Source organism: Diadema antillarum, unplaced genomic scaffold (genome assembly GCF_040938485.1).
Source record: "Diadema antillarum isolate AM-2024a unplaced genomic scaffold, OU_Dant_1.0 seq00000541_RagTag, whole genome shotgun sequence".
NCBI lineage: Eukaryota > Metazoa > Echinodermata > Echinoidea > Diadematoida > Diadematidae > Diadema > Diadema antillarum.
Genome location: NW_027271488.1, coordinates 860,258 through 876,923, shown reverse-complemented (window position 1 = coordinate 876,923; position 16,666 = coordinate 860,258). Strand labels below are relative to the sequence as shown.

Below are 16,666 nucleotides of genomic sequence, written 5' to 3'. Positions count from 1 at the left end.
TTGGAATAAAAATGTGGCGTATCAATTGGTGGAAAAAAGATATTGACAGACAGTGGGAGAAAGAGAGATAAGTGATTGAGGAAGAGATGAATAATAGATGAATGGACAGAGGACAAAGAGATAGAGACTGGTCCATGATTTTGATAGACTGCATTTTCATATAATGAGATAAAGAGCGAATATACCTGTAGTAGATGAATATCAGCAAAAAGAACATGAAATGATACAAGTCAAGACAACAGGAGTGACTGATGAAGCACTACAGAAAATATGCATAGAGCACCTGTGCTCTATGTGTGTTGATGAAACTTCATACAAGGGCAGGAGGATAGATAATACACACACCCACACACAGAGAACAAAAATGATAAAACCTATTCCAACACTACTACATCAGAACAGGAAGCACCTTTTTGATATAACAGCTTGTTATGCAGCCTTTGTGCTTCAGTAATAAAGCAATCACGCACACAAGTCGTGACAACTACTAAGAGCAGCACTGCTCAAAACTACTGTATACGCTATAATTTTCGCGTACATAAATTTTCGCGAATTGCCGCTGTCACCCATTTTCGCGAGTGGTTAAATTCGCGATTGGGGGACCAGAGAAAATATGAAGTGGCAAAGAAAGTGTGAATGTTCAACTTACTAGCAAATAAGAATTATACTAGTTATACACTGCATGAAAAAAACTTACCAAACTCTGCGAACTAGTAAGTTAGAATTCAACATTTTTGAAGTGGTTAAGTCCATCGCGCTAGATTTCTGATGAGTGGTCCCCTTGCGATAATAGATTGGCTCTCTACAGTATTCGGAAGTAGATGTGGACGTGCGTAAACAAGCTTAGCCAGTATGGTCTGTTCGGTAAGCCGTGACATGGTATACTAGTACTGAAATGTTCGTATCATCAAGGCAAGGGATTCATTTTGGAAGGTAATATTTTCGCGTGTTGTTAATTTCGCGAATAGCTCCCGACTCGCGAAATTCGCGAAAATAAAACCCCCGCGAAATATATAGCGTATACAGTACATTAATGCTGCCTATACCAACTCCAACAGCTCCCACAACACACTCACCACTCTCGGCCGCCACCGTCTTGGGGAGGGGCACCAGAGCGACCGGGGTGGGGAAGATGGCGGCGGGCATCTGGTTGTCCACCTGCAACCTGTTGATGGTCACATGGACCTGGAACTGGTGGCTGGAGGTCCGGACCTGGGCCCAGACACCGGGGTGGTAGGTCCTCCTCACCGGCTGCTTCTTGGGGGACAGCATCAGCATGCGCCCAAAGTCCACCTGCCGGGCGGGGAAACATACAATATGTCCAAAAAAAAAAAAAAAATTACCATCCGATTTCCGCATTAATTACTTTCAATACAACTAAATTGTCTGAATGCTATTTCAGGGTCTAAACATACAACATCTTACCTACATCTTGCATAGTAAAACATGTCATGGGTCTGTTCTTTTCAAATTTAGCACTTGAAGCTGCATGTTAATGTGTGAACACAATGAACAGAACTTGGAGGGAAGGGATTCCTGACATGCTCTACAAAGATCCTCATTTCTCTTTGACCACTCAAGCAAATCGGATGGGGATTTCTGTTAGATGTGGGTAATAAGTTACAGTTTCATTGATACCCTGGAATTGTATTTGGATTGATTCATTATATTTAATGTTATTGTTGCGAAGGGTCACATAATCTTTTTTTTTGGACATACGATACAATGATGCACCATTCACTGGTATATTTTGTTGAGTTATGATTTTTTTTTTTGGTGGTTTTTCTCTTTTTGTTTTGTTTATTTACTGGCTACATTGACTCACCTGCTAGTCAATTCAAGATTTGATTCAATTTTATTAGATTTGATTTATCACTAAGATTAATTCCTGAGAAGAAAATGAGAAGCTTGGATGACAAGATTTGTATCAAGCACCACATTTGCTCAGTCACCTCCCTCCCCTCCAACACACATACACACACACACACACAACAAATGTGAGAAATGCGAGAAAACCAATGATTAGTATATCTTATTTTTGCATCTTTTTTATGCATTTTCATTTACTGTCATCTCGACTTTTGTTTTAAAATAGGTATACTCTCATACTGTTGTAGTGTCAAATACTGAACTGAAACAAAGAGGAAGCCTGTACACTGACTTCAAACAACATCATTGCCCTTTTGATTACCCGTGGATACAGACATAATGATGATGATGATGATGTTTGTAGTGGTGATGATAATAATTCTGGCAAGTATGGCAACTGAGATGATATCAGCTACAACGATGGCATAAAAATGATGATGATGTTGATTATGGTAATGATTAATGATACATGATTACTCATGATTATGACTGATGATGAATTCTGATGTTGATGATAATAAAACGGCGCCCTCTTGGACTGCCTCACCTCCATGCCATGGTCCAGTTTGTAGTGTCTTGGAGGAAGGTCCTTCTGGTCACTTGCGTCCAGCCCGGCCTTGATGAAACCCTCCTCGAGGATCTTCATCTCCTTGCCGCTCAGGTCCTTGTAGCGTCGCCTGACCTTGTTCTGCCAGATCACTCCAGAGCTGTCCAACAGAAAAAGAGGTATAACAGTGGTACATGTATCTCAAACATTCTCACATGTGCATGATGAAACATAAACATCAATACCTTTGCAGCCATCGCTACAAATGTGTTTCAACAAGTGACAGGATGAGACCATATCACTCACGAACCCGTGATATTCCAGAATAATTTCAAAGATGCACTTCTACCAAAGATCCTACACACTACATAAGATAGTCAACTCTCAGTTGAAAAGTGAAACGCTGCCGCTTGGAATTGTGGGATTTTTAAGGAGTGCGCCAACTAGCGTTGAGCTGGGAAAGTTTCCAGGTGAGCTGTACTTTCCCGATATGCTTGTGTAGGACCAAGATAGGCTAAGACAAGAAAGAAGGAATATTCTGTAAAGAATCATGAGTAAACCAAAGAATTGGTGCAGTGCATAAAACTGCATCAATAGCTACACCAACCATCGGCAGGTTTATCATCATTTCGATTTCAAAAAGACTAAGCACGGCGAGTTTTCGTCTTATCTCCCTGGTCACAGCGAGCAGTAGACTCGCACACAGCTCGCTCAGGTCCGCTCGCTGGTTGCTACACTCGCTGTGACTGTGCACATCCAGAAATTTATTGCGAGCTGCCTTTGCAAAAGGCTAACACTTGTTCGATCTATACCAGCTCAACGCTAGCGGGCGGCAGCCATTTCCATTTCACCAGCAGCCGTGTAAAATCGGGAGAGTTGATCATCTTATGGAGTGTAGGATCTTTGTTTCTACTGGAAAAAAAATAACTAGGTCGTCAAGAGTAAGAAGAAATTCCAATATCATTGTACACAACTAATAATCAAATTTTTTCTTCTGATACTGTTAAGTGTGATCACATTGATCAGGATGAATGCCTAATGCCATGCAATAGTATGAATGCTATTTAGCTTGATGGGAACATACATTGTACATAATTATCGACCAGAAGGCGTGTCCATTCATACCTGATGAGACCGATGTATGCCACTTCCATCCTAGAAATGTTGTTCACCAGCGAGAGGCCAATGCCTGGAAGTGAGACTACCAACTCCATGTCAGGTTGCTCCAACTCCGCAGCCTACACAGCAAACAAAGACCATTGAGACTTCTGCTGCTAATATGACTCGTGTGATGTACACAACTTGCCCTAACTACAAACATTGTTGAGTTCAAATCATGAGCATTCTAGGAAATGCATTTAGTACGCTGTACTATGCATACCTGTGTGATAGTTTAAAGATTGACAGCAAGAGTCATGCTATGATCAGCACACAACCATGTGCAGGCTTGTTTTCCTATTAAAATAGCTATGATATACCACTCACGACAAACATACTGACTATCAAGAGGTGTTATCAGCTACAAAACATATCACACGACTCACTATTACTGCTGCTTTCGTAATGGCAAATTTAAGACATGAACAAAAGAATTATTCATATATCAGGTGTTTTTTAAGGACAAAATATAAAAATCATATCAATTAATTTTCCCTATCCCAAAAGGCACAGCACCAACAAGCATGGATATATGCTGATTAATATCAACTTCTGTATCACCTGTTTAAATATATGCAAGGATAACTGAACAATAGGTTTTTCAAGAGCAAGTACAAAAAAATAAATAAAAAAATTTACATGTACTAATAAAAAGCACTTTTGTTTTTTGTTGTTAGCTTCTGCTAGTGTTGTTATTGTTGTTGCTCTTTATCACTGCTGTCTGTTTTGATGAGCCAATGCACTTTTACAGTTCCTTTTGTTATGCACTGGCTCATATACCACTACTGCAAAAACACACAACCACACAACAGAAAACAATCAAAGGGATGTCTGAAAATATGAGGGGGGGGGGGGGGGGGGGGGGGGGAGGAAGAGCGGGGGAGTAGAGGAAAGAGATGACTGACCTGCTGGGCTTTGGTTGCTAGGGCCAGGTCCTCCGTGAAGAGGATGATCCTACTAGTGCCGTCCAGGAACGACACCCAGTACAGCATCTTCTGGTTGGCCTGTTTCACTTCGCCGATTCCATCCTGTGTGAGGTTAGGCCGGCCATGAATCACATAGAAAGGGGGAGGAAGCAGTCAGTTACAGGTAAGAGTGAGAGAAAAAGACCAACTTCTACTGGGTCAAGATTTACACTACCACAAGTTCTGCAGAGGCCCCTGAAATGTTCTCTTAGCATATCCAGGGATGATATTGAGGTTTGCTGAAAAAATTGGAAATCAAAATTTTCAGGTGATTTTGATACATGGAAAAAGCAAAATGTGTATTTTTTATTTCTATTTATTTATTTATCTATTCATTTTTTGTTAAATTTGATTTTTGTGTGTATATGACTTGAGAAAAAAAAAATCTGAAATCAGATTTTAATCTACAGAATATCATGCCTGCATATCATAAAGCAGAGGTTTTCAAAATTATTAACTCCATCACAAAGTGTTCTTACATCTATTTAAATCTATGAATGACATTGTTTATCCTTTGATTAAAGTATATACACATTTCTGGCCAAATTAGTTGGAAGTTGTTTGTACAACATGAGGACAGTTTAAGAAATTGAAATGCAAGGATTTACATATTCCCCTGAAAATCAAGCTTGGAATTTTGCAAATGCATGGATTTGATGTCATCTATTCAAATTCTCTGTAGTTTGTTTAAAATATCTGGCATTGAGTGGAATTCTGAAAATATTTTCTTTCACAAAATAATTCCAATATTTGTGTGAATACTAGGGTCATAGAATTACAGATATTAAAGATATTAAAGATAAGCATTTTTTAAAAATCTGCCACTATTCCAGACAGAATGCATGAATCAATCATAGCCCACATGACACCAATGCCAAGTTTCATCTCTGACGAAACAAAATTTCGACATGCAGTGGATGCTTAAACGGTGCCACATGTTCAACCATGACTTTATTATGAAGATCTGATTATTTTGATTTTTTTAACACAGCACCACAGCACAAAGAAACTATAGTTCCAGGTTTAAACATCGGCAAATGTTACCTTCATAGGATTTTCATATATCGATATCTCTATGAGAAACTTGAATAGAAATGAATAAATAAATGTGATACATACCACTGGTTTATTAGAATAATTTCCATTTGTTCACCATTACAAATGTAAACCCCCCCAAACAAAACCCCTCAAACTCTAGATATGATTACGAGACAAATCAGACATTCAGCTGTAGGTGCATTTCTTCTTTTTTTCTTTTTTTTTGAGGGAGGGGGTAGTGATAGGTTATTAAAGTACTTGACATCTTAAGGTGCAAAAAGAAAACAAATTGCAAACATACAATGCCGCAATAATATATCATTTTTTTCCCTGTAATGAAATTGTGCACAAACTTTAAAACAGCACACAGCTCCTGTTGAAACGATAGGATGTACATGTACATTCAATGAATGCAGCATCCATACTTATTCACTTCAGAATTTCAAAACTTGGTGTGTGCGATGGCATTACATAATATTTGATCTTCACAAAGTCTTCTTGTCTCGTTTTTCCATAACAAATTTCTTCACAGAGCAGTTGCTACATGGATGCCATGCCAAAATAACTTAAAGCATGATCTGTGACGAAATTGCACACAAACACACGCGCGTAAAACACGCAAGAACATCTCAGAGATTCAGCGCATGGCCAGGCTCTTTGGAGGGACACGATGGCTTTTTGGGTGACACAGATGGCACCCACAATGTTCATGACATCATTCACAAAAGAAAATACAAATGGGTTCTTCATGTCTGATCACTTAAATGCCCTTTTGCAGACACAAACCATTTCAAACTGGATGGATATGGAAGTCCCATGTGACGGCAAAATATACTGTGAACTTCCCTGATAGGGAGATAAAACATGCATCATATGACTACAACAGTTATCCCTTGATTCCAGACTATTCAATCACAATAAATTCCCAAGATGAAAGATAAAAGAAAACATTGATTTACTTAAAAACATAATGTCAATAACATCTGGAAAGAAGACTAGACTGGTCAGAAATGGACAGACCAGTCTGTTTGCAGATATCATATCTTAATCATCGTCTATGATAAAAAGGAGCATAAATTGGATGAAAGACTGAAGGGGGTGTAGGGGAGTAGAGATTGGGAATTCAGGACTATCAGTAGCAGGGGAGATGGAATGAAACTTGGCAAATGACAGACTGAAGGGGGTGTAGGGGAGTAGGGATTGGGAATTCAGGACTAGCAGTAGCAAGGGAGAGGGGATGGAACTTGGCAAATGACAGAAGTGGGAGGAAATCTGTACCAATGAGACACACACAGTCCTTGCTACATTGGATTGGTGAGACTGTTGAAAAAATTGACCCATGTCGTATAATGAATTAGTCTCCTATGGTAATGCATTCATTCTCTTTTCCCTCTGAAGAAATCCATCTACAGCACAGCAGTTCTACATTTTTGGCAGGACCCATAACAAAATCTCTTTCAATTCCAAATAATCAATCAACACAAATCTCCCTCGCTTGTCCACCTCAACATAACATGACTGCAAAAACAAACAAAAAAGAAAACCCACCCCAACCAACAACTTAAAATAAGTTCCTGGGATTTGTATTTCAAAGATACAAATTTTTTTCCTATGATTTTTTTTTTTTGATATGTGTAACAACAAATATGAAACTGATTCTGACATAACAACATTTCAGAGGTATATGTACTACTAACACTGTAGATGGATGTCTTGAAATCAATGCAAAACAAACTTTTTAAAACTCTCCATAACATGTGGCGGATCAAGGGACTATAACTCGTGTGAATTACTTACAGTTATGACAGAAAACTTAAATGTTTCTGTTTTCTGAAGCAAAGAATGAGAGGGTATGCAAAAATGTGAGAAAGACACAAAAATAGGCACAGGTGTGCACCGATGTGCCTTGGGCACATTGGTAAATGTTGCTCTGTTTACATATGGCAAGTTGGTCATAATTTTGAGAAATAGCGATGCATTATAGACAATGTGCAATAATGGATGCACATCGTTTTTCTCAACACAGCTCTTGAATATGTTCAGCAAATAAAACACATCACAACTACATGAAGGACACTTAAAGGTACTCATAACCTGGATTAAAGAGGGCACTGTTGCTTGGACTTGCACTTATGGATCTGCCATGTTTTAAACGTCCGAATTCAAAGATTGAGTATGCCGAGTATCTTGAAAATAGTCAATATGATATCAATCTCAGTTTGTTTCTTGATTCAGCCATTGTACCTGGTTGAATCCGCCTACTATGAATGGATCCTTCAAAGACAAAGTTGCCTGCTACATGTAGCTAGCCGTGGAAACTTGCATGCAAATACATGATCTACAAGTACATTGACTGACAGTTAACTACGTTAAATCTTTGCATCATTTTGCTGTCTTCACAGTGGAGATGTTGGCAATCATCATGTCATCAAACAGTGGCCTCTTTAATCCCGGGTCGGTGTAACGTTAACAGTATTAACAGACTGATATGGAGATACAAATAGACTCTCTAATGCAAAGAAACAACCCCTACTGATTATCTTAACACATTCAGACATAAAACATTTATGCTACTTTCACAACAGAGGTGGGCAGATAGTTGTGTGAAGATAAAAATAATATGCTATGAATGTAGTCAGCACTTTTTTAAGGCTGATGCTTTCAGCTGAGCATATGAACAAGAAAGATAAGAGATACTGTTTTTTTTTTTTTTTTTTTAAAAGGGCAATGGAAAGATACTTCACTGGATGAATCCTCTACATGTGTTGCTGAGGGAAGAAGGAGGGGGGGGGGGGGAGGGGGAAAGGTGCACAAGACATGGTAGATAAAGAATTTTTGACCATGTTAAGTGAGTGACAGGTGGGCATGGCTATATCTGTACCTTGTTGAGTATGTTCTTGTTCTCCTTGCCATCAACAGTCCACACCAGCTGACGCTTCCCTGTCGGGTTCTGCCAGGTGTACAGCATGGTCTCTTGGGGTGCCAGGAAGAGTTTGTCCTCCACCCCGCTGTGCAACAAATATTTAAACAAGGCAGGTGAGTGCAGCCCAGTGTGAGCGGGATTTGAGTAGATAGCGGTTGAATTCTTCTCCTCTGTTTTTTTTTTTTTCTTTTCTTTTCGGTATTAGGAGTTGATCGTTTGAGAGTAGGTAGAAAAAAATTGTACTGCAGTGTGCTTACCAACACGCACTGTGACACAGCTCAGCGAGTTTATGTCTTTATGGTCTTTGGTGTGCAACACGAATAGGACACAGAAATGGGGGGACAAAAATAGTACACTCGCATGGTGAGAAAAGTGAGAAGGAGATTCACGAGAGAGCACGATTTCAGATCACAAGAGAGTGAGGAAAGAGAAAAGTGAGAGAGAGAAGTAGCAAAGAGTGAAAAAGAGACTAATGAATAAACTAGATATATCGCTACGGCGACTGATATGCCTCCGCCATAATGCATGGTTCTCCTAATAGGTCTATAGTACAATGTCTTGACAATGTGTGATGACAGTTTCAAACAATTGGCAAAATATTAAAATGACAGGTTTGACACAAATGTGCTGAATGTTCACTTTCCTAGAACTAGGTTCAATTGGATGAATGATTAAAATGTCAGAGTGCAGGTATTTGGGGAACTGATGACTTTTACTTGACTTTTGACCCTTTTATAAGTTTATGCATTGAGTAATTTTTCAAGGTATTGGAGGTATATGGAGGAAAAAGTGCAATTCAGCACTTTCACTTGACCTTTGACCTTTTGACCTTTGACCTTTTGGCAAGAAACTTCCCACAGAATATATATTGGGTAAGACATGTACACATCAAGTTAAAAAAAAAACCTTCATTCATTGCATAAATATAAGGAAAGTAGTGATATTTTGAGGAGTTGACCTTGACCTTTGACCCCCATGACCTTTGACCCATGACCCCCAACTTCCCTAGATAATCACTGCCCATCAGTACAAGTATATATACTAAGTTCCATGAAGGTACCTTGAACCATTTGCGAGATATGGAGAAAAACATGAAATTTCAATTTTTTTTCACAAAATAACCTGTGACCTTTGACCTTTGACCCTCTGACCCTAAAATCTACACAAAGTATTATCCCCCAAGGATATACCCTCATACCAAGTTTGATGTAAAACCACCACACGGTTCTTGAGATATTGACAAAAACAAAACGGGACGGACGGACGTACGGACGGACGTACGGACGGACGTACGGACGGACGTACGGACGTACGGACGGACGGACGGACGGACGGACGGACGGACGACCCGAAAACATAATGCCTCCGGCCACTTCGTTGCGGAGGCATAAAAAATGATGAGCACACTACAAATCGGCGTCTCAGATATGTAAGTTTTTTTTTGTTAGTTCATTGATCATTCTAATGATACTGTTCTTTGGTTGACTGTGTGTTCATTTGATATTTGTTTTTCTCTACTTTTGAATGATTACTCTCATTATGCCAGAATACATGATATTGAGCACTACAGCTGATGTGACGTGGTTAGCATCACTTGAATGAATTGTTTTTGATACAGTATGTAAGTATATTTTGCAGTCTGTTACACCACGACACAGCTTCAATGTTTCCATCTTTCATGAGCACATACTAGTACCATGTTTATAAGTTATTAATGGGTATTAAAGAACACACAAATGATGAAATGGGTATTGCCGTTTCTAATTTGTGTGGTGAACAGCATGCAGTACGGGAACCAGTGAACAGCCTATATTTTCAGGAAAAGATATTAAGGACTATCCTAGCCCCTAGAGACATCATGATCCATGATTTTCACACAATGAAATCCTAATCAAATGGCTTGATGAGAGTGTACACATGACCAGACAATTATTCTCCCTAACACATAATTTGCTTATGACCAGTCATTAGTACAATATAATGAACAGTACATATCATAATTTTGTTAGAGCATTGGTATACCAGTTGTTAGCCGCACTCGTTACTTTTGAAACAGTCCAAACATCCTGGACAATCATCTCCGGCATGTTAGCCTGTGCAAAGATACCTTATGTGGGTAATTCTTATTCATGCCCTCAATGAGGTGTATTATTTGTATATTAATCACCACTCAAAACTGTACCCTTGTACCATCATGCTGTACAACACTAGAGAAGAAAAGCGCTGTCATGGTGAATTGAAATGAACTGAACTGGAATGATGCTTACAACTGGTTGAGTGTGATTGGCACTTCTTTTGTGTGGTTGACCAGCTGGGTTGTGAAGTGACCCACAGCGAACGATCTGAAGGCCACCACAGTGGCCGTCTCTGTCACCTGACTCTCTACGATGATGCCACCGACCTGTGAGGGCAGCAGACAAAGAAACAGCAAGGTTTCTGTCATGTGCTACTCTGGGAATCTCGAACAATGATATTTAAATGTATTGTTTAAAGTACATGGCCATATACTGTAAAGCAAGATATTTTCGCGGCATGAAAGTTTCACGAATGGATAGGCATTCAATGCATATAGTGTAGACAAGAAATTTTGCATGCATTTTAATTTCGCAAATCTTGGTTCTCATGAAATTCCCGAAATCAAAATGCATGCCAAGATTTCTGGTTTTACAGTAAGCTTTTCTTTGAGCATGGAATGTACTATTACATAGTGGCATTAATCCCAACATAATTCCCTATGCAACAAGCTCTTTATTGCCTTGCAAAATTGCATATTGATCTTTAATATTCAATATTGCACTGACCAGTTTGGTTCACATGAGCTCAAGGGATTTTCAGCTTATTGACAAAGTTTAGGCTTGAGATGTAGGATCATCTGGGTATCTAGTTTTGATGCACAGTTTGAATACAGATTAACTTCAGGATTGGGAATATACCAGTAGTTGGTTATAGGGCATGTCTTGTGCAATGGAATATTTCAGGTGGAATTACCCCTGTGCAGCCCAAATGACAATTGAACATGAGTAACGGGACTGATTGGTCACAACCTACCATAACCAATGATTGGGGGGGGGGGGGGGGGCAAGCTACCCAATCAATTATGGCAGCAATGGACTCCTGCATAGAGAATCCTACAGCAAGAGGCAGCTTTTTCCTCAGTATGATTTCATATTTGATATGACACTCTTTATGAGGGACAACTACATGTAGACCACCGACAACAAAATTTTGCGGGCCAATGGCATGGAATACCTTGCCAAAGGAACTTCTCTCATCACCCTCAGTGTGAATATTCAAAAACAATGTTTTTTTTTGTTTTTTTTTAAGTTCTTGTACTCTTTTTGACCTTGTTGCTGGGATGAATTTACTGTGCAAAGTGCATTGATCAGTTTGATTGGAAATGCATTATATTAAAAAAAAAGAAGATTTTAATGTCATCGTTATTAGTCAAAGATAAGTTTCGTCAGAAGTCCATCAATGGAGGCAAGATGCTACAGTAACGGCAGTAGAGAGATTGTTACCTCTGGGAGTCTGAGTACTGTGGTTTGTGGCTCTGTGAAGTCAAATGGAAGGGACTCCTTTGTGCCGCCCTTCTTCATTATTACCAGTTTGCTGTTCACTTTCCTGTCAATGGGCCAGAATGGCACACACTGTGTGGCAGAGAGATAGAACAGAGAGAGAAGATAAGGGGATAAATATCTAGGTATATTGAGAAACTTCAATGCTCAACATAGTAGAACGTATGGGCAATGAAAAACAAAGTATTGACACTTATGTCCTTCAAGCCTTTTTTTTCTTTTTTTACACGGGACATTGCTGTCAAGCCTCATTAAAGAAACAACTTGCACAAAAAACAGGCAAGTGAACAAAAAACAACTAATTCAAACAATGGACATTTATACAACATGATCTTTGATTCTTGTCATATTTTGATTTTCTTTTTCTTTTTTTTTTTCGGGGGGGGGGGGGGGGGGGGGTTGAGTTTAAAGGCAATGAAGGAGATTTCCCATTACATAGGTTGTATAACATATTATAGCTATTAAAGAGAATGTCGTGGCCCAACAGGCAGCTGAATACAGATGTATTAATCCCTGACCTGCCCGACTGCCACATCCTGGAACGTGCCCTGCGGCTCGGCGCAGCAGATGTCGTAACTGGTCTGGTTGACCAGGAGGTAGCGCGGTGTGAACATGACGACCTTGGAGAAGCCGAGGTTACTCAGCTGGATCTGAACGCTGATCTGTAATCAGCAGCCAAGAGAGAGATGGAGACAAGGGGGAGGGGGGGGAGGGAGAGATTAGGCAAAACATCAGACTTTGGATTTAGTGCAGTGCTGACGCTAGACCTGGGACCCATTTCACAAAAAGTTGATATGATAACAACTCTTGCAGGAATAGTATTTGTCACAGTAACAACAAGAATCCAGCTTCCTGATTGGCTGTGGCTATTGGAAGTTGCCATTCCAGCACGAGTTGCTATTTTATGAAATGGGGCCCTGTATTAAAGCCGTGATTTGATTTTTGATAAATTGAGCAAGCACACACATCAAAACACACACATATAAATACATTTTCTTCATTTTTCCCCAGCTTTTGCTTAAATCTTCAGTTTCAATGCTTTGGGTTGCTTTTTTTTTGTTGTTGTTGAATATATCACAGAGACCATTTGCAAAAACATTTCCACTTCAAAATAACATCAGCCTGAGATAACACATTGCATAGTGTTTGACCTGTTGTATTCTTACAGCCTGAGAAATGCATAGAATAAGAACAGTGGGAGCGAAACTTAGTGCAATTTGTTGCTAACGTGCATTAGGAGTTGTAATGTTTCACTAAGCTGTGACACATTTCAATCTCATCTAAAATCGTAGCATGGGTTTGTTGTAAAGCCTAACTACTTGCATCACAATCCTTGCCTGCCTACCCCCTTTACCACAGAAAGAGCTAAACCTGTCTGCCAACACTGTTCAGATTCAGACTTTCAAATTGGAATTTAACACTTCCCCTTTAAAACAACAATTTTCAATCATGAAGACTGTTTTAAACTTGCCGCTGTCCCACAAACAGCATAAATGTAACCAAATATACACCATGTATGTATATTACCAAATGTATAGAAATACTGTATACAGGTAATAAAACAAGAATATTATATGCAGAATTCCATTATAGCATTACATTGAGTATAAAGTGAAGTAAAGTTATAAAATTGTCTTCGTCACTTCATCTTTTCAGAACAGTGGAAGCCTCAGACCCAAAGTAATCACCACAATCCACAATTGTTTAAAAACAAACAAACCCAAAACACAACAGACACTCTAAATTTAATATCAAACTACAATAATCCTCCCACAAAAAATGCTTCCACATGCAAAGCAGCGGAAATGAGACATTGAAGTCGATCCCAAAATAATAGCAGGCTAAAATCAAAGTTGGGGTCCCATGCATGGAATTGAATTACCAGTAGATGAATAGATTGAATGCAAACAGTGACAGGAAAACCACCCATTCTTCTATAAGTAAGTTCAATCAAAGTATTAATTGTTACTGTGACAAAGTTCAGTAATGTCTTGTGCTGAAAAAACCTTTGAAAATTTGCTTGAACACTGCGAACAGTTATCTAAATGTGCATTTTTTACAGTTCGACGTGACAAAATCAGTGCAATTTGTCAAAGTTTTAGCAGTTTCAAGAAAGAATTCTACGCATGAAGGAGAAAACTGTTTTCATTAAGAGCCTGAAGAAATGGGGCAGATCAGCAGCGAACTGGCATTAAATCACACAAATTAATAAATACTTTAGATCATTAAATTTCAGCAGTTTGAAGAAAGAATTCAGCACATGTACATGTATGGGAAACCTGCTTCCAATGAAAGCCAGAAGAAATGGGGCAGGTCAGCAGATATTGGCATTAAATCAGGCAAATTACTAAATACTCAGGATCTCTGAACACCAGTTAATTGTCTAAGATAGCATTTCTAAAGTGTTGGAAACTGCCACGATGTTCAAGAGATTCCTCAGAGTCTTTTTACATAGGGTCCTGCTCTTGACTGTTTCAGCAAGTGTTCAGTAGTTTAGAAATAGTTGATTAGGGCCTGAATTCATGCATTTCACTGTTAAATGCCCTTGTTGATTTTGGGCTATGTAAACATTTAACGAGATTATATACACACATGCATATAAAATAATTGTCATCATTAAACAGTGGCAGAAGAAGATTAAACTAAAGAGATAGATGATTACAATACAAACCATTGTACATGCCTGTTTGGAGTGAAAATCTTTGCATAACAGTACTGAAATGACTTCTTTCTGGCCCAAACTTCAAAACAACATAACGCGACCTTTTTTTTCTTTCTTTCTTCTATTTTTTTCTTCCTTAACACAACTATGCAAAGTGGAGAAAGGTAATGGAAACGATTATGAAGCAAGCACAGAAAAGCATTTAGGAAACAAAAACAAAGACATGGTGAAAAGGTGCTTCAATAAATAAAGAGACAAAGTTGGGGTGTCGCTGAAGTGATGCTAAAAAAATACAGAAGAAGAAAAGAACAAAGAGTGAATTTTTGTGTGAGGATTATTCAGTTGCAGATTCAACTGTTACTGGGGAAAAACAAGACAAGGCTGCCAATCCAAAGAACATAATGCCGGCAGCAATAGTTCTGCTGGTTATTAAGAGCTCAGAGGCGCTAATCCTTCCAAAGATTTGTAAGAATGTAGGAAGAAAATTTTGCAAAAAGTAAAGCCCTCTTTCACACAGTTTGTTAAAATACAAGACGGAAGGATCTCCTTTTCTACACAGTAATTTACCACAGAAAAAAAAATTAGATTTAGTCTGCGATTCAAAACGGGGAGATTGAAAGGGCTAACAGTCTAAACAGTGATAATCTACTGGACTGATTTGATCATCAGAACTTTTTAAGTTGTCTTGTAGGGGTAGGACCACTGTTGATGGGTCTGAAATTAATGTTTTACCCATTTTAGAGGACAAAACTGACTGTTTTTTTTGTCTGAAGTGGAAAGGGACAGGTTGAAGGGAAACATGATATGTCATCTAAGCTGCCTTTTTTGAGAATGTAAGAAACAAAAGGAAGAATTGCAAGTGTACAGAAAAAATCAATGCAAAGCAGTGAACACAAATACAACAAACAGGAATTTTCATGGAAGCAAGATGAGATGATGTCGCAAGCAGTGGTGCATTCACAGAAATGGAAGATGAACGGCATTTAACAATGAAAATAAAACCCAAGTAACTGAATAGAACTGAAACAGCAGAAAAGGAAAGAAAAAGAAGGATAAAAAAAAAAAAACGGATGAGAGTAGGATTAAGGTTTACCAGGTATTTGCTCTCAATTTCTTTCTTTTTTTTCACAAACAGAAAAGAGCAGCACACAACAGCCCTTTTTAACAACTTTGCAACATTATGTCTGCCATGCTTTTCAGAATGGCAATCTCTGCATGCACCGCACAAACAAACGCATGGTATCTTTTAAAAAGGAGATCATTACATTATACTTTCTTGGACGACGTATACCACTCCCCTGAGCCTGTGGAGATATATGTGGTAAGAGATGAAGAGGGAGAGCAGATGTTGTGAAATGAGAGACAGAGAGGAAATAAAAAAGATTATCATATCTGGCTAAGGTTGTAGCCCTCACATGCAAGTCCTTGAAAACTTTGAATTGGATATCGTTTTTGGGAAAAGCGGAAAGGGAAGTTTAAATGCCAATTCATGGCTAATCAAATACCAGATTTGAAATAATTATGAGAGAATGAACCTATTGAAGACAAGTCCCAAGTATACTCATGCAGGTGTCTATGGGAAATGCGTGCTTTAGCAAAATCAGCTAGTCCTCAACGGAAGGGGAAAGAAAAAGGTTAGACTTGTGCTCTTTTTCTGACACCAATATCTTCATGATACTCAACTCGCAGGTATTGCTAATGGATATAAAGATCAGAATCATAGAGGTCACTTTGATTGTTGTTGTCTTTGTTTTGTTTTTACTGTTTGCATATATCACTTTCAGTAACTGGCACTTTGATCTGAAATTCATCCAATTTCTAAGGTGCATTTCTCTAATCTGACTTTGCAAATGGGGCTACTGCCTTGGAAAATGGGCACCAAAGCCATTATTTTTGTAAAAACATAGATAGACACACAACCGGTATATC

At 38.8% G+C, this 16,666-nt stretch overlaps 1 protein-coding gene across 1 annotated transcript in view; it reads right to left on the bottom strand.

The window, feature by feature from the left end:
- Positions 1-16,666, bottom strand: part of LOC139734699 (intermembrane lipid transfer protein VPS13A-like) — a 115,663-nt gene that overhangs the window by 13,243 nt on the left and 85,754 nt on the right. The window contains exons 53-61 of the mRNA XM_071645492.1: positions 16,003-16,041; positions 12,594-12,737; positions 12,019-12,147; positions 10,768-10,901; positions 8,459-8,585; positions 4,480-4,602; positions 3,542-3,654; positions 2,417-2,576; positions 1,077-1,293 (exon numbers count right to left, since the gene is read on the bottom strand). Coding sequence (XP_071501593.1) covers positions 1,077-1,293; positions 2,417-2,576; positions 3,542-3,654; positions 4,480-4,602; positions 8,459-8,585; positions 10,768-10,901; positions 12,019-12,147; positions 12,594-12,737; positions 16,003-16,041 — 1,186 coding nt within the window. The remainder of the gene's footprint in view (positions 1-1,076; positions 1,294-2,416; positions 2,577-3,541; positions 3,655-4,479; positions 4,603-8,458; positions 8,586-10,767; positions 10,902-12,018; positions 12,148-12,593; positions 12,738-16,002; positions 16,042-16,666) is intronic.